Below are 24,533 nucleotides of genomic sequence, written 5' to 3'. Positions count from 1 at the left end.
TCTGACGAGCCCTGGTAGTAATCGGCATCTTCCGTTCCTAAGAATGAGCGCGTTCAGGGCCTTAGATGACATCACGGCTTTGTGATTGGTCGCGGCGGCCCACGTGACCGCTCAGCGACAAATCACAAGCCGTGACGTAATTCTCATGGCCTAAATTCCTAGAATGAGGAATTTAGGACCTGAGAGAATTACGTCACGGCTTGTGATTGGTCGCTGAGCGTTCACGTGGGCCGCCGCGACCAATCACAAAGCCATGACATCTTCTAAGGCCCTGAACGCGCTCATTCTTAGGAACGGAAGATGCCGATTACTACCAGGACTCGTCGGAGAGGTGAGTATATCAATATTTTTTATTTTAATTCTTTATTTTACACTTAAATGTGGATTCCGATACCGATTTCCGATATCGCAAACATATCGGAACTCGGTATCGGAATTCCGATACCAGATTCAGAAGATCGCCGACCTCATGGCCGACCCCACACAGGGGTCGGGTCGGGTTTCATGAAACCCGACTTTGCCAAAAGTCGGTGACTTCTGAAAATGGTCGACCCGTTTCGCTCAACCCTAGTTATCACCTCTACATTGATAACTTTTACACCAGTGTCCCACTCTTCAAGGCCCTCTCTGCCAGAGGTACAGCTGCATGTGGCACTGTGCAAAAAAATCAGTGAGGCCTCCCTTAGCTGCTAATTGGGCAAATGCTGAGAAAAGGGGAAAGCAGAGCCCAATGCAGCGACAACATGCTGGTGGTCAAGTATAAGGACAAAAGGAATGTCCTTATCCTGACCACCATACACTGTGACAACAGCACCCTTGTCACTGTTCGTGGGACCACAACACAAGTCCCAAAGCCAGATTGTATCCTGGATTACAATCGGTACATGGGGGGTGTGGATCTCTCAGATCTGGTCCTCCAACCATAGAGTGCCATGCGAAAAGCTTACGTATGGTACAAAAAATTGGCCGTGCACATTGTACAGATGGTAATGTACAATGATTTTGTGCTGTTCCTATCTACAGGCAATATGGGGGGGACCTTCCTTCAGTTTCAGGAGGTAGTCATCAAGGCCCTGTTTGGCACTCAGGGAGGTGAGGGCCCCAGTACTTCTGAATCTGATAGTGCCCGTATTGTCCCAGGTCAACATTTCCCAGGACAGGTTCCCCAAACAGCGAGTACAGGATGATCACAAAAACGGTGCAGAGTATGTTCCAAGAGGGGAATCCGAAAGGACACACTTTACCATTGTGAAACCTGCACTGAGAAGGATTGCTTCAAAGCATACCACACGTCCACGAATTAATAAAATTAGTTTACACTCTGTTGACACAACACACGTTTATTATCTGATGTACCCCGCACATCTTACACATACTGCCACATTATAAATTCATACACCAGTAAAACCAAAAGAATTATAATCAATACTATAAAACTATGCCTCTAGAAAAATTTCCTCAGGGGTGTAGTTTCCAAAATGGGGTCACTTGTAGAGGATTTCCACTGTTTAGGCACATCAGGGGCTCTGCAAATGCAACATGATGCCCACAGACAAGTCCATCAAAGTCTGCAATCCAAAACGTCACTTATTCCATTCCAAGCCCCGACGTGTGCCCAAACAGTGTTTTTTCCCCACATATGGGGTATCGGCGTACTCGTGAAAAATTGCACAACATCGTTTTTCTGTCTATTTTCTCCTATAACCCTTGGGGAAATAAAAAAAATTGTAGCTAAAAGATCATTTTTGTGGAAAAAATGTGTTTTATTTTTTTTCACGACTCAACGTTATAATTTTTGGTGAGGCACTTGGAGGATCACGGTGCTCACCACATAGCTAGATAAGTTCCTTGAAGGGTCTAGTTTCCAAAATGTCACTTGTGACATCTTCCACTGTTTAGGTACATCAGGGGCTCTCCAAACGCGACATGGTGTCTGATCTCAATTCCAGCCAATTTTGATTTGAAAAAGTCAAATGGCGCTCGTTCCCTTCTGAGCCCTGCCGTGCGCCCAAACAGTGGTATTCCCCCATATATGGGATATCAGTGTATTCAGGACAAATTGCACAACAACTTTAGTGGTCCATTTTCTCTTTTTACACTTGTGAAGATAAAAAAAATGTTTGCTAAAAAATCATTTTGGGGAAAAAATTAGATTTTTTATTTTCACGCCTCTACGTTCTAACCTTCTGTGAAGCACCTGGGGGTTCAAAGTGTTCACCACATAGCTAGATAAGTTCCTTGAAGGGTTTAATTTCCAAAATGGGGTCACTTGTGGCGGCTTTCCACTGTTTAGGTACATCAGGCGCTCTCCAAACGCGACATGGTGTCCGATCACAATTCCAGCCAATTTTGGTTTGAAAAAGTCAAATGGCGCTCCTTCCCTTCCGAGCCCTGCCGTGCGCCCAAACAGTGGTTTTCCCCCACCTATCGGGTATCAGTGTATTCAGGACAAATTGCACAACAACTTTAGTGGACCATTTTCTCTTTTTATACTTGTGAAGATAAAAACATTATTGCTAAAAGATAATTTTGGGGGAAAAAATTAGATTTTTTATTTTCACGCCTCTACGTTCTAAACGTCTGTGAAGCACCTGGGGGTTAAAAGTGCACACCACATAGCTATATAAGTTCCTTTAAGGGTTTAGTTTCCAAAATGGGGTGACTTGTGGCATTTTCCACTGTTTAGGTACATCAGGGGCTCTCCAAACGCGAAATGGTGTCTGATATCAATTCCAGCCAATTTTGATTTGAAAAAGTCAAATGCCGCTCCTTCCCTTCCGAGCCCTGCCATGCGCTCAAACAGTGGTTTTCCCCCACCTATGGAGTATCAGTGTATTCAGGACAAATTGCACAACAACTTTAGTGGTCCACTTTCTCTTTTTACACTTCTGAAGATAAAAAATTGTTGCTAAAAAAATCATTTTGGGGGAAAAAATGTGATTTTTTATTTTCACGCCTCTACGTTCTAAAATTCTGTGAAGAACCTGGGGGTTCCTGGGGGTTAAAAGTGCTCACCACATAGCTAGATAAGTTCCTTGAAGGGTCTAGTTTCCAAAATGGGGTCACTTGTGGCGGTTTTCCACTGTTTAGGCACATCAGGGGCTCTCCAAACGCGACATGGCATTCAATCTCAATTCCAGCCAATTTTTGTTTGAAAAAGTCAAACGGCGCTCCTTCCCTTCCGAGCCCTGCCGTGCGCCAAAACAGTGTTTTTCCCCCACATATGGGCAGGGCCAGCGTTAGGGGAAGACAGACCAGGCAGCTGCCTGGGGCCCCCACTCCCCCAGGGGCCCCCAGCTAGTGGCAAGTCACGCAGCCGCTATGGGGCCCCTGTGAGGCAGGGGGGCCCGCCTGCCACCAGCGCTGACTCCCCCACTGCAATAAACTATATCGGCGACTGCCGGTACAGTTCAACGCAATGATGGAGGAGAGAGCATCACCTGACGCTCCCTCTCCCATCATTCCCCGCTCTGCCTCTGACACAGCGGGTGCACGTCATCGCGTACTCACCATGTGACAGTAGCAGGGAGCAGCGCGTGCTCGGGGAGAGGCAAGGAGCTTGTGTTTTTTTTGTTTTTTACTGGACTGTGCGGCCATTCTCAGGAGGAGAGAGGCAGGGAGGGAAGGGGGATGTGGGCTGTGCTGTATACTACTGTGTGGACAGTGCTGTATACTACTGTGGGCAGTGCTGTATACTACTGTGGGTAGTGCTGTATACTACTGTGGGCAGTGCTGTATACTACTGTGGGCAGTGCTGTATACTACTGTGTGGGCTGTGCTATACACTAATGAGTGGGCTGTGCTATACACTACTGTGGGCAGTGCTGTACACTACTGTGTGGGCTGTGCTGTACACTACTGTGTGGGGCTGTGCTGTACACTACTGTGGGGGCAGTGCTGTACACTACTGTGTAGGCTGTGCAGTACACTACTGTGTGGGCTGTTCTATATACTACTGTGTGGGCTGTGCTATATACTAAGTGGCTGTGCTATATACTACTATGTGGGCTGTGCTATATACTACTATGTGGGCTGTGCTATATACTATGGGGGTATATTATATTCTATGGCTGTGTTATGTACTGTACTATGTGGCTGTGTTATATATTTGTGGGGTACATTATACATTATATTCTATGGAGGAGGCTGTGTTATATACTATGGGGGGCTGCATTATATTCTGTGGGGGGCTTTATTAGATTTTATGAGGGATGATTGCATCATACCCTTTGATGGGGCTACATTATAGTCTATGGGGAGGTGGGCTGTATTATATCTTATTCGGGGCTACATTATATTCTATGGGGGGCTGTATTATATTTATATTCTATGAGGGTTGATTGCATCATACTCTATGAGGGGGCTACATTATACTATATGGGGGGCTGCATTATATTCTATGGGGAGGATACATTATACTCTGTGTGGGGGGTTACATTATACTCTGGGGTGGCTGCATTATACTCTCGGGTGGCTGCATTATACTCTGGGGTGGCTGCATTATACTATATGTGGGCTGAATTATACTGTATCGAGGACTATGGGGAATACATTAAACTATATGAAGACCTATGGGGTGCATTATACTATGGGAAGTGAATTGTACTACGTGGATGACTATGGTGGTGCATTATACTATATGGAGCACTGTGAGGAGTGTATTATGCTATATGGAGGACAGAGGAGTATATTTTAATATATGGAGGACTATGAGGAGTGTATTATACTATATGGAGGACTATGGGAAGTGTATAATACTATATGGAGGACTATGAGGAGTGTATTATACTATATGGAGGACTATGGGGCACATTATATTATATGGAGGACTATGGGGTGTGCATTTTACAATATGGAGGACTGTGGTGCACATTATAATATATGGAGGACTATGGAGTGTATTATACTAAACAAGCAAAATGCTGCATATTCATTGGGTGATTGGACTGCTTATGCCGGAATAAAAATCATTGTTCTCAGCAGGACGCCGCCGGTGTAAACTGTAGATGTGCTGCTGATAACATGATACTGTATGGTGATCTGTTAGTGATCTATTAGTGATCGTTCTGTCCCCTTCACTCTTTCTCAGACGGTGGAAAGAGGCCGGGAAACAAGCGTCCAACGACTTCAGTATTGTCGATCACACTCGTTTAGCGGCCTGAGATCAGCGCATGTAAATACAACCGAAATGCTTCTGTATGAAGTGCAATATGTTAGCATTTGGGGCCCCATTTTACACTTTGCCTAGGGCCCCACTTTGCCTAAAACCGGCCCTGCATATGGGGTATCAGTGTATTCTGGAAAAATTGCACAACAACTTTAGTGGTCCATTTTCTCCTTTTACCCTTGTGAAAATAAAAAAAATTGTTGCTAAAAGATCATTATGTGAAAAAAAGTTAAATGTTCATTTTTCCCTTCCACATTCCGTTAATTCCTGTGAAGCACCTGAAGGGTTAATAAACTTCTTGAATGTGGTTTTGAGTACCTTGAGGGGTGTAGTTTTTAGAATTGTGTCACTTTTGGGTATTTTAAATCACAGAAGCCCCTCAAAGTGACTTCTAATGTGATGTGGTCCCTAAAAAAAATGGTTTTGTAAAGTTTGCTGAAAAAATGAGAAATTGCTGTTTAACTTTTAACCCTTATAACTCCCTAATAAAAAAAAAATTTGGTTCCAAAATTGTGCTGATGTAAAGTAGACATGTGGGAAATGTTAATTATTAACTAATTTGTGTGATATGAGTCTCTGATGCAAGGGTATAAAAATTCAAAGTTTGAAAATTGCAAAATTTTCAAAATTTTCACCAAATTTCCTTTTTTTCACAAATAAATGCAAGTAATATCAAAGAAATGTTGCCACTATCATAAAATATGTCACGAGAAAACACTCTCAGAATCAACAGGATCCGTTGAAGCGTTTCAGAGTTATTACCTCATAAAGTGACAATGGTCAGAATTGTAAAAATTGGCCCTGTCACTTAGGTGAAAACAGGCTTCGGGGTGAAGGGGTTAAAGCGCAGGATAAGCGCATTTCTTACATTGATGCAAAAAATCACTAGTCATAAAATACCTAGATACACGATCTCAAAAACCACTAGTACCATAGTAAACTTTTGGGATCACCCCTTCAAGCTACTACACAGACTATAAGGGTGATGCTTCCGAATAACTCATTAAAACACAGCTTTGAAGCACATAGCCACACCAGGTAATAATAAAATAAATATCTTTATTTGTAATTCTTATAAAAATACACAGGCACAGTGCCAAGTCACATATTGACTAACAGTAATTTGTAGCATAACCAGAGTATAAGAAATGAGAAGAAATGGATGCACCCACTAAATGTGCTGCACCATGGAGGCAGTATGGGTCTCTAATTAGGGGATATCATGGAGACACAGGTACTAAGTAGTTGCTAAAGTGCTTAGTGCATAAAGTGCCCATAAATCAGGCTATCACATAGCAGAGTCAATATACCAATGTCCCATCACAAACGGTAAAAATACCCATCAGAGTTCCTTACCCATACTGAGGTCCACGAGCACGCACCCGCGCCCCTACGCGCGTTTCGCCCACGGCTTCCTTTATGCACTTTATGCACTAAGCACTTTAGCAACTACTTAGTACCTGTGTCTCCATGATATCCCCTAATTAGAGACCCATACTGCCTCCATGGTGCAGCACATTTAGTGGGTGCATCCATTTCTTCTCATTTCTTATACTCTGGTTATGCTACAAATTACTGTTAGTCAATATGTGACTTGGCACTGTGCCTGTGTATTTTTATAAGAATTACAAATAAAGATATTTATTTTATTATTACCTGGTGTGGCTATGTGCTTCAAAGCTGTGTTTTAATTAGTCATAAAATACCGCCATATATTGTGGCACGATGCAGGTAATACAATATAACAAACATAGGCACACATCAAAAATATGGCGTTAGTAAAAGAACAAGTTACCAAGGAATAAGGCAGATAAATTAGGAGGTCAGGACATAAGTCCCTCCATGTCACAAGGTGTGGGGGAACCCCATCAGTCAAGCAGAGCATTCCACATCCAAACGTGGAAGGTGAAAATGCAAGGGAGAGTAAAAGTCCTCTTTTTTACATCTTTTTGTGCCGTTTCCCTTTTGCTTACTGTCTGGAAGGCCATTGGAATGCTTGTCAGGGAAGCGTGCATGCTTTAAGGTATTTTTTCTGGTGCTGTTCCTCTTTTTCTACCTATCTATCTTTTTTGTGGAAAATTGCACCATTGATGTGTTTTTTTTTCTATTACCTTTTTGGACTATGGAAAGTAAGTTTGAGCCCGGCATTTCTGCATTTACTAATGAAGATGAGGAGAAGATTCTTGGTGAAGTGAAAGTAGATGCCACGTTCCTAAGTACTCCATAATTATTTGATCTGAAATCTAAGTATGAATCTACTGTATGTATAAGAAATCTGTGATGTCACAATTGCATTTAATCACTTTAAGTGAATTCTATAGAGCAAAGAAGATCCCAAAGGGACTACGCTCTAATATCTGACCTAACCTTATGATTGGTGATTCCTCTTTCTGCATGAAATTTTGTATGATTTTTAATAAGTAAGGTATGGACATAATTCTTTTGAATATTGAATTTTTGCAACAAGGATTGAAGAAATGTAATGCAGAAGTGGTAGTGCTGGAGTCAGGAATTAAAGCCTTGGTGAAAGAGGATGAGTGGAATAACTTTAAAATAAGCTTGGATACGAAAATGGAAAAGTTACGCTTTGAATTGGGGGATGTGAAACGTAGGAAGTGGAATCGTGATATGGATGACTATAAGACTAGCAATATCTATAATTGGCAAAGAGAGAGTTCTGGGAACTGGAGAAAGAAAGGTCGCTGGCCTAAAAGGAACTGTGTACCTGACTGTAATATTGACTGTTTATTAATTAACCATGACTCTTTTAGATTTCAAACCCCAAAGGACAAACAGAAACCAGCAGGAAAAGGGGAGGAAAAAAGCACCGGAGACAACAAAAAAGAGAAGAAAGGGAAAAACAAACCTGTAGCAGAAAACTCAGTGATGACCAGGAGCAAGGAACAGGTTTAGTTGTAAATATCTCTAAGAAAGTGTTAACTGATGATGAAATTACTGTCCTCAATAAGGGTCTCTGTATGAATGCTAATTGGTTTCAGCCAACAATTAACTTGTATAATTTTTATAGGTCCTTAAAACTTAAAGAATGGTTTTGTAACCAAGTGGTCAGGGATGGTACTGCAGATAGTGAGCTAAGCTTGAGAAAAGTATCACTCAGAAAAAAGAGCAACTTTGTGCCATCTAGTAGTTGCGCTGCTATTGAATCATTTATAACTGCAGTCAATAGGGATATAGAACTTCTAAAAAATGATTGTAGTGAACATTTTGAGTACCCTAATATGACAAAAGGTGAAATTAAAATTGTATATGATTTATCACACTGTGAAGAAATCATGATAAAAAGTGCCGACAAAAGTGGTGCATTGGTAGTTATGGATTGCAATAAATATGTTGGTGAAGTCCTGAGGCAGTTGAGGGACCCGGAGGTATACGAGAGACTACCATTTGACCCCAGATTCAAGATTGCTAGAAAAATTAACTTTATTGTGGGAGAAGCTTTAGAAAAACAGATTATTGATAACGATTTATCAGAATTTTTGATTATTGAACATGCTACTACCCCTGTCATGTATATTTTACCAAAAATTCATAAGCCTCTTGTAAATCCTCCGGGTAGACCAATTGTCTCCGGATGTAACACCATTCTGTCTAATATTGGAGTCTATCTGGATAGGATATTGAATCGGATTGCCGAATGTACAGATTCTTTTGTCAGAGATACAATTGACTTTCTGCAGAAAATTGATCAGGTGAGAATATCGGGAGAAATAATTGTTGCGCCTTTCGATGTCACTTCATTGTACACATCTATTGACCACTCTAGAGGTTTATATGCAGTCAGTAAAAAGCTAATTTTCACTAATCTCTCAGAAGAAACCCGAAAATTTATTTTACAGCTTCTAGAACTAGTATTGACCAAAAATTATTTTCTGTTTGGTGATGACAATTATTTGCAATTGCGTGGAGTCGCCATGGGCGCCAATATGACGCCTGCTTATGCAAATTTAATTATGAGTGTTCTGGAAGAGGATTTTGTCTATGTGTTCCACCACTTCAGCTATGTAGCTGTGTGGTGGAGATACATAGATGATATCTTCCTCATATAGACTGGAACCGAATCGAGGCTCATTGAATTTCATCAATTTATGAACACCATTGATGATACAATTAAGTTTATCTTGGTGCATTCTAACACCAATCTACAATTTTTAGATGTAAACATAAAAATTGAATTTGATATATTTGGCACACAATTATATACCAAGGCAATTGATAATCATCCCAAGAAGATGCTGGAGGCTATTCCATATAGCCAATTGTTGAGAGTCAAAATAATTGAGAATGACAGTGAGTCACAAGAGAAATCAATGGAAAGCATGATTAGAAAATTCTCTAACAGAGGTTATCCCAGAAATCTACTGGAATGCCAGAAAGATAGAGCTGACCAAATTGAGAGAGAAAAATTACTATATAAATAAACAGAGGTTAAGAGACTCAATCGGATTCCATTTGTTACTGCATATTGTGAAGAAAGTAAAAAAATTGCTAATGTGATTCGTAAACATTGGGGTATGCTGAATAAGTGTTTACCTCATGTTGAGGAATTTAAACTACCCCCTATTTTTCTTATAAAAGAAATTGGACAATAGGTACAAGTATAATGAGGTCTGACATTGGGTCTTTTAAAAAATTTGGCCAGTTGACATTGACAGGTATTGATAGGAAAGGATGTTTCCCTTGCCTGTCGTGTGTCAATTGCAGTCTGATGATCAAATGCTCAAAATTCTCCCATCCAATCACTAATGAGGAATTCCATATCAAGCATTATCCAACGTGTGACTCCGACCATGTAATTTACCTGTTGCAGTGTCCTTGTTCCTTATGGTATGTCGGTGAGACTACATGTGATTTCAAAACTAGAATTAATCAGCACTGCAACCCTCACAACATCAAGTTAACATATAAGGCACACAAACAGATAATTGATTTTCTGGACATCTGTCTTGGGGTGGATGAGATGGGGACGCTGCATACAGATGTGTATAGGAAGGCTACTTCAGTCAATTCCCTGTTGCATGCGTCCTCATCCCATACCACACATACTATCAAAGCCATCCCAGTTGGCCAGTTCCTCAGGATGAAGCAGATTTGCTCTACTGAACAAAAATTTGAGGCCCAATCTGAAAATCTCAAAAGCAGATTTAAAGCCCGTGGCTATAGCAATCGTTGTATTAAGCAAGGGTACATTAGAGCCAAGAAAACTGAGAGACATCAGTTATTGTACAAAAAAGAGAAGAAAATTACATCTGAAAACAATGTTAGATTTATCTCCACATACAATTGCTATTGGAAACGTATGCAGGAGATAATCAATGCACATTGGCCAGTACTTCTCACTGACTCCGTCTTGGCGTCAAGCATCCCTCAAAGACCGAGCTTTACAGCAAAACAGGGCAAAAGCATTAGAGATTTATTGGTAAAAAGTCACTACGTGGCAAAAACCATTAATCCCCTCAATCCAACTAATAGGGGTCCAATTTGGGGGTGCTATCCTTGCGGCGATTGCTTGGCCTGTAAGGAAAAGAATCTGATTAGGGGCACTCACTTTACGCCGTCATGTGCAAAGAAAAGGTTCGACATCATATATGCTGTAGTAGTACTTTTGTTATATATCTGGCCACATGTCCTTGCTCCAAAATATACGTTGGGCTTATGTCACGTCAGCTTCGTGTACGCGTGAGAGAGCACGTAAGAGATATCAAAAATGCACGTAAAGCAGAGGACGTTAATGCCCTAAAGACTAGGGTTGAGCGAAACGGATCGATCATTTTCATAAACCGACCCGATCCCTGTGTGGGGTCGGCCATGCGGTACGCGACTTTAGCGCCAAAGTCGCGTTTCAATGACGCTAAAAGTGCCATTTCTCAGCCAATGAAGGTGGATGCAGAGTGTGGGCAGCGTGATGACATAGATCTCAGTCCCCACCATCTTAGAGAAGGGCATTGCAGTTATTGGCTTGCTTTCTGCGGCGTCACAGGGGCTATAAAGGGGAGTTCCCGCCGACCGCCATCTTACTGCTGCTGATCTGAGCGTAGGGAGAGGTTGCTGCCGCTTCGTCAGAAGCAAGGATAGTGTTAGGCAGGGTACATAAAGCCCCAAACCGCTTGTGCTGTAGCGATTTCCACTGTCCAACACCACCTTTTGTTTGCAGGGACAGTGGAAGCTACATTTTTTTTTCCTCAGTGCTGTAGCTCATTGGGCTGCCCTAGAAGGCTCCCTGATAGCTGCGTTGCTGTGTGTGTACGCCGCTGTGCAAACCAACTGCTTTTTTCAAAGCACAAATCCTGTTGTTCCTTCCTTTCTGCACAGCTATCTTGTTTGTTTGTTCACACTTTTGTGTGCAGCAGTCCTTTTTATAGCTGACTGCCATACTTTTCTGAGATTACTGCAGGGAGATAAAGATTGGCAAGTCTGCCTCTGTGCCAGTGCTGTGTGTGGCATCTGTCTCTCATTGTGTGCCACAAAAACCCTAGTGTGTAATACTGGGCCATTTTTTTTTTGTTTTTAATTCTCCCTGAAAAAAATAAATAAATAGTGGGAGATAAAGATTGGCAAGTCTGCCTCTGTGCCAGTGCTGTGTGTGGCATCTGTCTCTCATTGTGTGCCACAGAAAACCTAGTGTGTAATACTGGGCCATTTTTTATTTTTTTTTAATTCTCCCTGAAAAAAAAAACAAAATAGTGGGAGATAAAGATTGGCAAGTCTGCCTCTGTGCCAGTGCTGTGTGTGGCATCTGTCTCTCATTGTGTGCCACAGAAAACCTAGTGTGTAATACTGGGACATTTTTTTTTTTTTTAATTCTCCCTGAAAAAAATAAATAAATAGTGGGAGATAAAGATTGGCAAGTCTGCCTCTGTGCCAGTGCTGTGTGTGGCATCTGTCTCTTATTGTGTGCCACAGAAAACCTAGTGTGTAATACTGGGCCATTTTTTTTTTTTAATTCTCCCTGAAAAAAATAAATAAATAGTGGGAGATAAAGATTGGCAAGTCTGCCTCTGTGCCAGTGCTGTGTGTGGCATCTGTCTCTCATTGTGTGCCACAGAAAACCTAGTGTGTAATACTGGGCCATTTTTTATTTTTTTTTAATTCTCCCTGAAAAAAAAAACAAAATAGTGGGAGATAAAGATTGACAAGTCTGCCTCTGTGCCAGTGCTGTGTGTGGCATCTGTCTCTCATTGTGTGCCACAGAAAACCTAGTGTGTAATACTGGGCCATTTTTAATTTTTTTAATTCTCCCTGAAAAAAAAAAACATAGTGGGAGATTAAGATTGCCATTTCTGCTTGAGTGCCGATCCTGTGTGTGCCATCTGTCTCAAATTATTGGGTCACATAAAACCTAGTGTGTCATACTGGGAAATTTTTTATTTTGTTTTAAATTCTCCCTGAAAAAAAAAACATAGTGGGAGATTAAGATTGGCATTTGTGCTTGAGTGCCGGTCTTGTGTGTGCCATCTGTCTCAAATTATTGGGGCACATAAAACCTAGTGTGTCATACTGGGAATTTTTTTAATTCTCCCTTAAAAAAAACATAGTGGGAGATTAAGATTGGCATTTGTGCTTGAGTGCCGGTCCTGTGTGTACCATCTGTCTCAAATTATTGGGGCACATAAAACCTAGTGTGTAACATTGGGCCTGATTTTCCTTTCATTGTCAGCCATCAAAAAGGTATATATAAATCCTACAGAAGTTTGAGTTCACCTTATAAGTTGATTTACAGTAACAGATACCGTTAATTTGGTTACATTTTGCAAACAATGAGGAAGTCTGGTGGAAGAGGTCGTGGCCGTGGGCGGTCATTGTCAGCTGGTAATGATGGTAGTGTTGGTGGAGCATCAGGTGGTCGTGGTAAAAGCAATACAGCACCTAAGTCTCGAGTTGTTGAGCCAGGTTCGTCGTCTGGCTACACAAGGCCTCGAACGCTCCCTTTTCTGGGAGTAGGAAAACCACTTTTAAAGCCGGAGCAGCAAGAACAAGTTTTGGCTTTCCTTGCTGACTCAGCCTCTAGCTCTTTTGCCTCCTCTTCTGAAAGTGATAAATGTAAAAGCAGCGCGTCATTAGTGGATGTTCACGGTCAGGGACAAGTCGCTTCCTTGTCTTCTTCACCCAGAACAAGAGAGAAGGATGCGTCAGGTGACACAACTGGTTACTCCATGGAGCTCTTTACACATACCATTCCTGGGATAGACAGTGAAACAGTTAACAGGCCATGCCCATTAGAAGTTGAATCGGACATGGAGTGCACTGATGCACAGCCACAGCCAGATTACTATGCTGTTCCTTTGACTCAGACCAGAACATTGCCCTCACAGTGTACTGAGCCAGAATCAAACCCAGCTGAGACTATGGTGCCCCGTCACGAACGCTATGCCACCGGCTTACACAGTGACACAGACGAAGTTGCTCACGAGATAGAAGAGGAGGTCATAGATGACCCAGTTGTTGACCCCGATTGGCAGCCATTGGGGGAACAGGGTGCAGGAGGCAGTAGTTCTGAAGCGGAGGAGGAGCCGCAGCAGGCATCAACATCACAACAGGTTCCATCTGCCGGGCCCGTATCTGGCCAAAAACGCGTGGCAAAACCAAAACCAGTTGGAGGACAGCGTGGACATCCGGTTAAAGCAGCTCAGTCTGCAATGCCTGAAAAGGTATCGGATAGTAGAAAGAGTGCAGTCTGGCATTTTTTTAAACAACATCCAAAAGATCAGCGCAAAGTCATCTGTCAAAAATGTTCAACTACCTTAAGCAGAGGTCAGAATCTTAAAAGTCTAAATACAAGTTGCATGCATAGACATTTAACCACCATGCATTTGCAAGCCTGGACTAACTACCAAACATCCCTAAAGGTTGCAGCACCCTCGGCCAATGAAGCTAGTCAGCAACGCTACATCCCTTCCCTCACTGTAAGCCCACCATTTCCCGCACCACCTGCAGTATCTGTGCAGCTTTCATCGCCAGGACAAAGCAGTCAGGGAATCACCAGGTTCGTAGTAGGAAACACTGCATGTAGGGCACCGGCAAGAATACCATCTCCAACCATCTCTCAGTCTGCCATGTCCACCGACACCACCGCTAGTTCCACGATCTCCAGCTCTCCAGTACAGCTCACCCTACATGAGACTCTTGTTAGGAAAAGGAAGTACTCATCCTCGCATCCGCGTACACAGGGTTTGAACGCCCACATTGCTAGACTAATCTCATTAGAGATGATGCCCTACCGGTTAGTTGAAAGCGAAGCTTTCAAAGCGCTGATGGACTACGCTGTACCACGCTACGAGCTACCCAGTCGACACTTCTTTACGAGAAAAGCCATCCCAGCCCTCCACCACCATGTTAAAGAGCGCATCTTCCATGCACTCAGGCAATCTGTGACTAAAAAGGTGCACCTGACAACAGATGCATGGACCAGTAGGCATGGCCAGGGACGTTACGTGTCCATCACGGCACACTGGGTGAATGTGGTGGATGCAGGGTCCACAGGGGCCAGCAATAGTGGGACAGTTCTGCCTAGCCCACGGTTTAGGAAACAGTTGGCTGTAGGCGTTCGCCCCCCTCCTCCTCGTCCTCCTGCAAAAGCGAGAGCTCATCCACAGACCGCAGTCGCACAACCACTCCATCTGCAGCTGCCACTGTTGCACACCTGGTGTCCCATTATGGGACAGCTAGTGGCAAGCGTCAGCAGGCTGTATTGGCAATGAAGTGTTTGGGCGACAACAGACACACCGCGGAAGTTCTGTCCGAGTTCTTGCAGAAAGAAACTCAGTCATGGCTGGGCACTGTACATCTTGAGGCAGGCAAGGTAGTGAGTGATAACGGAAGGAATTTCATGGCTGCCATAGCCCTTTCCCAACTGAAACACATTCCTTGCCTGGCTCACACCTTAAACCTGGTGGTGCAGTGCTTCCTCAAAAGTTATCCGACCTGCTCCTCAAAGTGCGCAGACTTTGCTCGCATATCCGCCGTTCGCCCGTACACTCCAGCCGTATGCAGAACTATCAGCGGTCTTTGAACCTTCCCCAGCATCGCCTAATCATCGACGTTGCAACAAGGTGGAACTCCACACTGCACATGCTTCAGAGACTGTGCGAACAGAGGCGAAATGTTATGTTTTTGTGGGAGGATACACATACACGGGCAGGCAGTTGGATGGCAGACATGGAGTTGTCAGGTGTGCAGTGGTCGAAGCTACAAGACCTGTGTCAAGTCCTTCAGTGTTTTGAGGAATGCACACGGCTGGTTAGTGCAGACAACACCATAATAAGCATGAGCATCCCCCTAATGCGTCTGCTGATGCAAAGTTTGATGTACATAAAGGAGCAGGCGTCTGCAGCCGAGGAAGAGGAAAGCCTTGATGACAGTCAGCCATTGTCTGGTCAGGGCCGTGTAGAGGATGTGGTAGCGGGCGAAGAGGAGGAGGAGGACGAGGAGGATGATGGGGATGAGTATTTTTTTAATGAGGAAGCTTCTCCTGGCCCAATAGAAATTAGTGGCGTTGCAAGGCCGGGTTCTGTTTTTTTGAGGGAGACAAGTGACGTAGATTTGCCTGTAACAGCCCCTCAACCCAGCACAACCGCAGATTTGACAACTGGAACCTTGGCCCACATGGCGGATTATGCCTTACGTATCCTCAAAAGGGACCCACGCATTATTAAAATGATGACCAATGACGATTACTGGTTGGCCTGCATCCTTGACCCTCGCTATAAAGGCAAATTGCAAAATATTATGCCACATGAGAACCTCGATCAAATATTAGCAACCAAACAAGCAACTCTTGTAGACCGTTTGATTCAGGCATTCCCAGCACACAGCGCCGGTGATGGTTCTCACACGAGCTGCAGGGGGCTACAGGGCAGAGGTGTTAGAGGTGCACAAATCAGAAGTGGCGTTGGACAGAGGGGTTTTCTGACCAGGTTGTGGAGTGATTTCGCAATGACCGCAGACAGGACAGGTACTGCAGCATCTATTCAAAGTGACAGGAGACAACATTTGTCCAGTATGGTTACTAACTATTTTTCATCCCTTATCGATGTTCTCCCTCAACCGTCATTCCCATTTGATTACTGGGCATCCAAATTAGACACCTGGCCTGAATTGGCAGAATATGCATTGCAGGAGCTTGCTTGCCCAGCAGCTAGTGTGCTATCAGAAAGAGTATTCAGTGCTGCTGGTTCAATATTAACCGAAAAAAGGACTCGTCTGGCTACCCAAAATGTTGATGATCTAACCTTCATGAAAATGAACCACTCCTGGATTTCAAATTATTTTGCCCCACCTTTCCCGGCTGACACCTAGCTTTCCTATAAAAAGGTCTTGCTTGTGGACTGGTCTTACTGAGTGTTCCAATCTCTTACTTTGCAGCAGCTGTTTGTCCAGCATACGACATGTTTACACCTCCCTAAATGGGAAAACTCCCCCCACGGGGTCGTGGTCTCGCCACTTGGCGCAAGCACCCGTTAGAGTGCCGTTTGTCTGAAGAGGTGGGTGTGCCCGCTTTTGGTCGACGGCACTGCCACTGCGTCCCTCATAGTACAATAAAGTGTCTCTGGCGGTGGTGGCGCGCAACCAACGTCAGACACACCGTTGTAACATGAGGGGCCCTGGGCCTGTACCGCCAGCCACAAGAGAGTTCCCCCCCCCAGCTCAAACTATGCTCTACCACGTGCAAAATTATCTCTCACAGCTCCAACAATGTTTAGTCTATGCGCTGACATCCTTCAATGCCTGGCACTGACAATACCAATTTGTTGGCATGTATGATGCTAGTTAAAATAGTCAGGGTCAATGTCCTATATTGACACCAGTAAATACGAAGTGCCAAATTACTATGTCTGAAACTCAGTAGAGGCGCCCACCCCTGTACCTAAGTATGCCACCCTTTTTTTTTTGTTTTGTTGTTTTGCGAGACATTAAAATCTATTTATTTTTTGGGAGTACTAACTGTGTCAGACACTCCTTGCAATCGTCCTCCGCTGACCACAACAATGCTGCCTGTGTACCCATGTAACCTATTTAAAACTGCATAGAGCCTATTTTTATTTATTTTAGGCCTAGTAAGCCTGTCTGCGGTCCCTCCTTGCAATCGTCCTCCGCTGACCACAACAATACTGCTTGTGTACCCCTGCGAGATAACTCTAACTGCCTTGAGCCTATTTTTATTTATTTGAGGCCTAGTGAGCCTGTCTGCGGTCCCTCCTTGCAATCGTCCTCTGCTGACCACACCAATGCTGCCTGAGTACTGATGTAACCTATTTAAAACTGCATAGAGCCTATTTTTATTTATTTGAGGCCTAGTAAGCCTGTCTGCGGCCCCTCCTTGCAATCGTCCTCCGCTGACCACAACAATGCTGCCTGTGTACCCCTGCGAGATAACTCTAACTGCCTTGAGCCTATTTTTATTTATTTGAGGCCTAGTAAGCCTGTCTGCGGTCCCTCCTTGCAATCCTCCTCTGCTGACCACACCAATGCTGCCTGTGTACCCCTGCGAAATAACTCTAACTGCCTTGAGCCTATTTTTATTTATTTTAGGCCTAGTAAGCCTGTCTGCGGTCCCTCCTTGCAATCGTCCTCCGCTGACCACACCAATGCTGCCCGTGTACCCCTGGAACCTATTTTAAAGTGCATAGAGCCTATTTTTTTATTTTATTTAATATTAATAAAGCCATGATGGACTACGCTGTACCACGCTACGAGCTACCCAGTTGACACTTCTTTTGCGAGAAAAGCCATCCCAACCCTCCACCAGCATGTAAAAGACCGCATTGTCCATGCACTCTGTCAATCTGTGAGTACAAAGGTACACCTGACAACAGACGCATGGACCTGTAGGCATGGCCACGGAAGGTTACGTGTCCATTACGGCGCAATTGGTTAATGTGGTGGATGCATGGTCCATGCAGGGGACAGCCTACTAAGTCTGTCTGCAGTCCCTAATTCAAATTGTCCTCAATTCAGATTTTCAGGCTTTTTTAAAAAATAGGAAACTGCATTTGGGCTACTAGTTTGGTTGGGGCCTACTGTTGATGTCTGACGCTCCTGGGTGTTCTCCTCCTCCTTGGTGTTCTCCTCCAGGTTTCCTTGTCTGAGCTTCAACCTTCTGGCTCTCATTAAGTATTTTTAAATGTAACACTACAGTTGCCATACTACTTGGGTTGGGGCCTAGTAACGGTGTTCTCCTCCTCTTTGTGTTCTCCTCCAGGTTGCCTTGTCTGAGCTTCAACCTTCTGGCTCTCATTAAGTATTTGTTGGTAAAAATTGGTGGTTGGGGCCTACTAACGGTGTCTGCTGCTCCCTGGTGTTGTCCTCCACTGTATAAATCTGAGCTTCAACCTTCTGGCTCTCATTAAGTGCTTTTAAAAAAAAAAAAGGTGGTTAGGGCCTACTAACGGTGTCTGCCGCTCCCTGGTGTTGTCCTCCACTGTATAAATCTGAGCTTCAACCTTCTGGCACTCATTAAGTGCTTTTTTAAATAAATTGGTGGTTAGGGCCTACTAACGGTGTCTGCCGCTCCCTGGTGTTGTCCTCCACTGTATAAATCTGAGCTTCAACCTTCTGGCTGTCATTAAGTGCTTTTTTAAATAAATTGGTGGTTAGGGCCTACTAACGGTGTCTGCCGCTCCCTGGTGTTGTCCTCCACTGTATAAATCTGAGCTTCAACCTTCTGGCTCTCATTAAGTGCTTTTTTTAAATAAATTGGTGGTTAGGGCCTACTAACGGTGTCTGCCGCTCCCTGGTGTTGTCCTCCACTGTATAAATCTGAGCTTCAACCTTCTGGCTCTCATTAAGTGCTTTTTTAAATAAATTGGTGGTTAGGGCCTACTAACGGTGTCTGCCGCTCCCTGGTGTTGTCCTCCACTGTATAAATCTGAGCTTCAACCTTCTGGCTCTCATTAAGTGCTTTTTTTAAATAAATTGGTGGTTAGGGCCTACTAACGGTGTCTGCCGCTCCCTGGTGTTGTCCTCCACTGTATAAATCTGAGCTTCAACCTTCTGGCTGTCATTAAGTGCTTTTTTAAATAAATTGGTGGTTAGGGCCTACTAACGGTGTCTGCCGCTCCCTGGTGTTGTCCTCCACTGTATAAATCTGAGCTTCAACCTTCTGGCTCTCATTAAGTGCTTTTTTTAAATAAATTGGTGGTTAGGGCCTACTAACGGTGTCTGCCGCTCCCTGGTGTTGTCCTCCACTGTATAAATCTGAGCTTCAACCTTCTGGCTCTCATTAAGTGCTTTTTTAAATAAATTGGTGGTTAGGGCCTACTAACGGTGTCTGCCGCTCCCTGGTGTTGTCCTCCACTGTATAAATCTGAGCTTCAACCTTCTGGCTCTCATTAAGTGCTTTTTTAAATAAATTGGTGGTTAGGGCCTACTAACGGTGTCTGCCGCTCCCTGGTGTTGTCCTCCACTGTATAAATCTGAGCTTCAACCTTCTGGCTCTCATTAAGTGTTTTTTAAAAAAAATTGGTGGTTGGGGCCTACTAACGGTGTCTGACGCTCCCGGGTGTTCTCCTCCTCCTGGGTGTTCTCCTTCTCCTGGGTGTTCTCCTCCAGGTTTCCTTGTCTGAGCTTCAACCTTCTGGCTCTCATTAAGTAGTTGTTTTTAAAAATTGGTGGTTGGGGCCTACTAACGGTGTGTGCCGCACCTTGGTGTTGTCCTGTGTTATTTTCCTGACCTTTAATCTTCAGGCTTTCGGCCTTCATTTGTAATATTAAACTGCATAGGGCCTACTAGTTGGGTTGGGCCTACTAACAGTGTCTGCCGCTCAAAGGTGTTCTCCTCCACTGAACAAAGCAGTGCCGCCTGTTTACTCCTGTTACCAATTTTGAACTTTATTTTGCCCACTTTATTATTTGGGCCTACTAACTGTGTCTGCCTCTCATTACAGTTGTCCTCCACTGAACTAAGCAATGCTGCCTGGTTAGTCCTGTTACCAATTTTGAATTGCATTTAGCCCACTTTATTATTTGGGCCTATATCAGTGTTTCCTCCTCATCCTGCCCATTGCCCAGCCAGTGCTACATGAGTCTTGTGGTACTTTGACCCAGACCACTACATTCCCCTTGCACGCTACACAGCCACAATCTGACCCTGCTGAAAGTCAGGTTCCCCTTCCTGCATACTATACCACCTTACACAGGGACAAAGAGGAAGGTGCAGATGAAAGTGCAGGTTACTTTAACAGGTAGGGGGCATACTCATTGGCGACGTCACAGGCACAGGGCCCCTCAGAGTACGCAAAAGTGTCGCTGCCAGTGGGAGGCGCCCCTGCCATGCAAACACACCGCCATACTTTGAGGGGCCCTGTGCCAGTGCCAATGCGAACGAGTGGGCCTCCCTGCTTGCTCAGGATCACAGCACTTGAAAAGTTGAAATACTTACCTCTCACTGCTCCACCGCCGTGACGTAGTCCACATTTCCTGGGCCCACTAAAACCTTGAACCAGCCCTACCCCCCACAACTTTTGCCAAATGACCCCCAAGTTCCAATGCCCAACTATTATTATAAAGTTAATTAAGATTGACAAGCTTCAGAAACAAGAATGGATGTTTATGGCATTAAAATGAGCACTGTAGGTGTTTTCCTGGCCTCCACTCACTGCCGACTATGCTTCCCCATTGACTTGCATTGGGTTTCATGTTTCGGTCGATCCCCGACTTTTCGCGATAATCGGCCTACTTCACTCGACTCGACTTTGGACAAAGTCGGGTTTCGCAAAACCCGACTCGATCTTAAAAAAATGAAAGTCGATCAACCCTACTAAAGACCATCCCTAAACATTTTCATATGTTTCATGGATGTGATCCCTTGGGTCTACAGATCATTGGGATTGATCAGGTTCATGGTGGTAATAGAGGAGGAAATATCAAACGAATACTCGCACAGGTAGAATGTAAATGGATTGTGATTCTGGATTCCATGTCTCCGGTGGGACTTAATGAGACAATTAGTTTTGTCCCTTTTCTATGAGAGCCCTGTTCTCCTATGCACTCTTCGTGTGCTGAAGATGACAAACAAATCTGTTATTACATATTAAATTATTCTTAGTATTTTTATGTGTGTTTTTTTTCTGTTTATTTATACATTCTTCTTCATTTCTTACATCCCTAAACTCATCTGTTTTCCAAAACTCGGTGTTTTGTGGCTATTTTTTTAGCTATATACAAAGAATGTGAGAATAAGGACAAAAACATCAGTGAACCGTATCAGTGGGGATCACTTGAAGATGATTCATTAATTGGAAGAAGTCTTTGTTGGGTTCTTTATTTTTGTTTTTTTATACTATATTTTATATTTTGATTTATAATTATATATATATACATGCATTTCGATAACAATGTTAATATCAGTTTTGCACTGCACTTGTTGTTTCATAATATTATATATTATTATTTTCTCATGTATTTGTACTTGATTTATAAATATATTTAATGGCACACAGCTTATATAGCTTTATACATGATTCACACATTCATCATTATGCACATGTTTATTGTAACATGCACTAATGTGTTAGTGACCCGCTCTTTGGTTCTCTTTTGTTGTGTTCTTTAATTCTTGCCCCTGGGCTAATACTATAGTGCATGTTTTTTCTATGCGTATGCGCCTTGCACCTACTAGGGAGTCTTTGTTTTTGTAACTCCAGACTTGTAGATGCGTAAATGTCATTCTTTTTCACCTCAGTTGGGTATATTTTGTATTATGCACCAGACCGCTCTCATGCGCACGTGCTCCACACCTGTCAGGGAGTCCTCGTATCTTCGGCTTCAGTTTTCCAGGAGCGCATGTCCGTGACATCAGCAGGGGATTTCCCCTTGACGTGCCCACGTTCCTGGTGAATGCTGGGGATCGAGAATCACTTCCTGCAGGGAATGTGGTGCACCTGCGCACCTCAGAGATGCCGGTTAATGGGCGCCATTTTAAAACGCCGAGTCTGGGAAACTTTTTTATTCCCTCTTTGTGAAAGCCACGCGAAACGCGCGTCAGGGGGTATCCAGGGTCCCAGGCACTGGTCACTTCACCATGGGTAAGATACTTTGCACCTGATATGCACCACAATTGTTTTTGTTTCCTTCCTGTATGGAGGACACTTGTCTATATGGAAACTAGTACTACTTTTTGCTGTATGGTGGTTCATATTGTATGCTAATGTAAGTCAGTTATATACGGGCGTACACCATACCATTGTGTGCCAATAGTGGTGCTTCTTATTTGTTTATACCATGGTGACATTATGAATATACAGCTCTGTGCCTGTGATTAGGATGTTTTTTTACTAGGGTCTCCTTGCTTCTATGTACTAATTTCTAAATCACGTTTTTTTAACAATTTTGTAATAAAAAATACTGATTTTATAACAATTTTGTATAGAACTCCAATCACAAGTATAATGAGGTCTGACACTGGGTCTTTTAAAAAATCTGGCCAGTTGACATTGACAGGTATTGATAGGAAAGGATGTTTCCCTTGCCTGTCGTGTGTCAATTGCAGTCTGATGATCACAGGCTCAAAATTCTCCCATCCAATCACTAATGAGGAATTCCATATCAAACATTATCTAACGTGTGACTCCGACCATGTAATTTACCTGTTGCAGTGTCCTTGTTCCTTATGGTATGTCGGTGAGACTACATGTGATTTCAAAACTAGAATTAATCAGCACCGACAAACCATAAGGAAGAAGACAATGCATTTGCCAGTCTCAAAACATTTCACCAAAAAATCCCATATGGAAAAACAATTGCGCTTTTGTATTATTGATACTATACCAATGATGAGGAGGAGGGAGATCGTGTTCGCTTGCTAAAGAAAAAAAAACTTGAATGGATAACAAAATTGAATACTTTGAGGCCACATGGCCTCAATGTTGATTTCAAGCTGAGTTTGCTCACATAATGATGTATAAATATTTTTATAGCCTCATCAAATTAACAGTTTGGGATCATGTTATGTAACTAATTTGATCTGTTTTCTCTCTTTTTTTTATGTTTCAGGCTTTGCATGCCATGGGACGGCCGCATTCACATCTTCATTATTTTCTGTTTCGCTATACTGAAGGGGTTTTTTGCATTTTTTTTTTTTTTATTATGGCACTTGTTTGTAATCCGTAGCCCAGGATATCATATCTCTACTATGTTTTTCTGTTTATTCTGATTAAAAAATTCCTTTTGGACTGAGGAGGAATAGTCTTTGGAACTGGCATTATTGTGGTTTAGAATATTAATTGGAAAACAGTGAATGTAATAATCTGTTGTGATTGACACCGATACATTAAACATAACCTCTATATAGATATAGATATATGTTACAAAGCATGATTAAATAAATGCACCATCATTGCATATCAATTGTTTAATGGCAAGGAATATTTTGTGTAAAAATGGGCTTTTGGTCGTGATGTGCACCTTTGTGGTTGGTGGGTGGGGGGGATTTACTCTCCCTTCCATTTTCACCTTCCACGTTTGGGTGTGGGATGTCCCACTTGACTGATGGGGTTCCCTCACACCTTGTGACATGGAGGGACTTACCGTATTTTTCGGACTATAAGACGCACCGGACCATAAGACGCACCCCAAATTTGGGGTGAAAATTGCTGAAATAAAGATTTTTTATAAGATAGGGGTCCGTCTTATTGTTCGAATTTATAGTATCTTACCAGAGGGCTGGCAGTGGCAGAGCAGGGTCACAGGAGGCATGGTGTCGGCAGAGGTGGGGTGATGCGGTACGGCGTGCACCTGAGCAGGGTCACTTCCTGTTTGGGTGGGTGACTCCACGGCCTGGTGTCCATGGGAGTGTTGCAGCAGTAGTGTGGCGACGGCAGAGGTGCGGAGATGAGCGGTATGGCATAAGCAGGGTCCCTTCCACAGGTGAGGTGATGCAGCGGAGCCGGGTTAATACAGGCTTACTGGCAGTTGTGTGGCGGCAGCAGAGGTGCAGGGATGAGGAGGCGCAGTGAGCGGTATGGCGTGAGCGGGGTCCCTTTCACAGGTGAGGTCATGCAGCAGCCCGGTAAGCAGCAGAGCTGGGAGAATCATGTTGTTATCGGTGGTGGCGGCCATCTTCCTGAGGCCGCGCGTGCGCAGATGGAGTGCTCTGCTTCCCGGGGCTTCAGGAAAATGGAAAATGTGCACAGATGGAGATCGTGGCGGCCATTTTCCTGAAGCCGAGATCTAAATCTGCGAACTCGGCTTCAGGAAAATGGCCACCGCGATCTCCATCTGCGCACGTGCGGTCTCCCGCTGCCATTTTCCTGAAGCCCCGGGAAGCATAGCACTCCATCTGCACATGCGCGGCCTCAGGAAGATGGCCGCCACCACCGATAACATGATGATTCACCCGGCTCTGCTGCTTACC

General features: G+C 43.7%; 2 protein-coding genes across 4 annotated transcripts in view; one reads left to right on the top strand and one right to left on the bottom strand.

The window, feature by feature from the left end:
- Positions 1-24,533, bottom strand: part of VWC2 (von Willebrand factor C domain containing 2) — a 1,827,208-nt gene that overhangs the window by 1,768,386 nt on the left and 34,289 nt on the right. The gene's annotated exons all lie outside the window — the stretch shown is intronic.
- LOC143781068 (uncharacterized) lies at positions 12,127-15,871 on the top strand. The gene is made up of 3 exons (XM_077267616.1): positions 12,127-12,300; positions 12,444-12,674; positions 12,806-15,871. Exon 3 carries the CDS (start codon positions 12,943-12,945, stop codon positions 14,881-14,883), a length of 1,941 nt encoding a protein of 646 aa, XP_077123731.1. The 5' UTR covers positions 12,127-12,300; positions 12,444-12,674; positions 12,806-12,942; the 3' UTR covers positions 14,884-15,871.

This window comes from Ranitomeya variabilis, chromosome 6 (assembly GCF_051348905.1).
Source record: "Ranitomeya variabilis isolate aRanVar5 chromosome 6, aRanVar5.hap1, whole genome shotgun sequence".
Lineage (NCBI taxonomy): Eukaryota > Metazoa > Chordata > Amphibia > Anura > Dendrobatidae > Ranitomeya > Ranitomeya variabilis.
The sequence above is the reverse complement of the archived record's forward strand: the minus strand, read 5'-3'. Positions and strand labels throughout refer to the sequence as shown.

What these genes read in the sequence shown, in the direction of transcription:
- LOC143781068 (XM_077267616.1), top strand. Translation starts at nt 12,943, where the DNA reads ATGAGGAAGTCTGGTGGAAGAGGTCGTGGCCGTGGGCGGTCATTGTCA.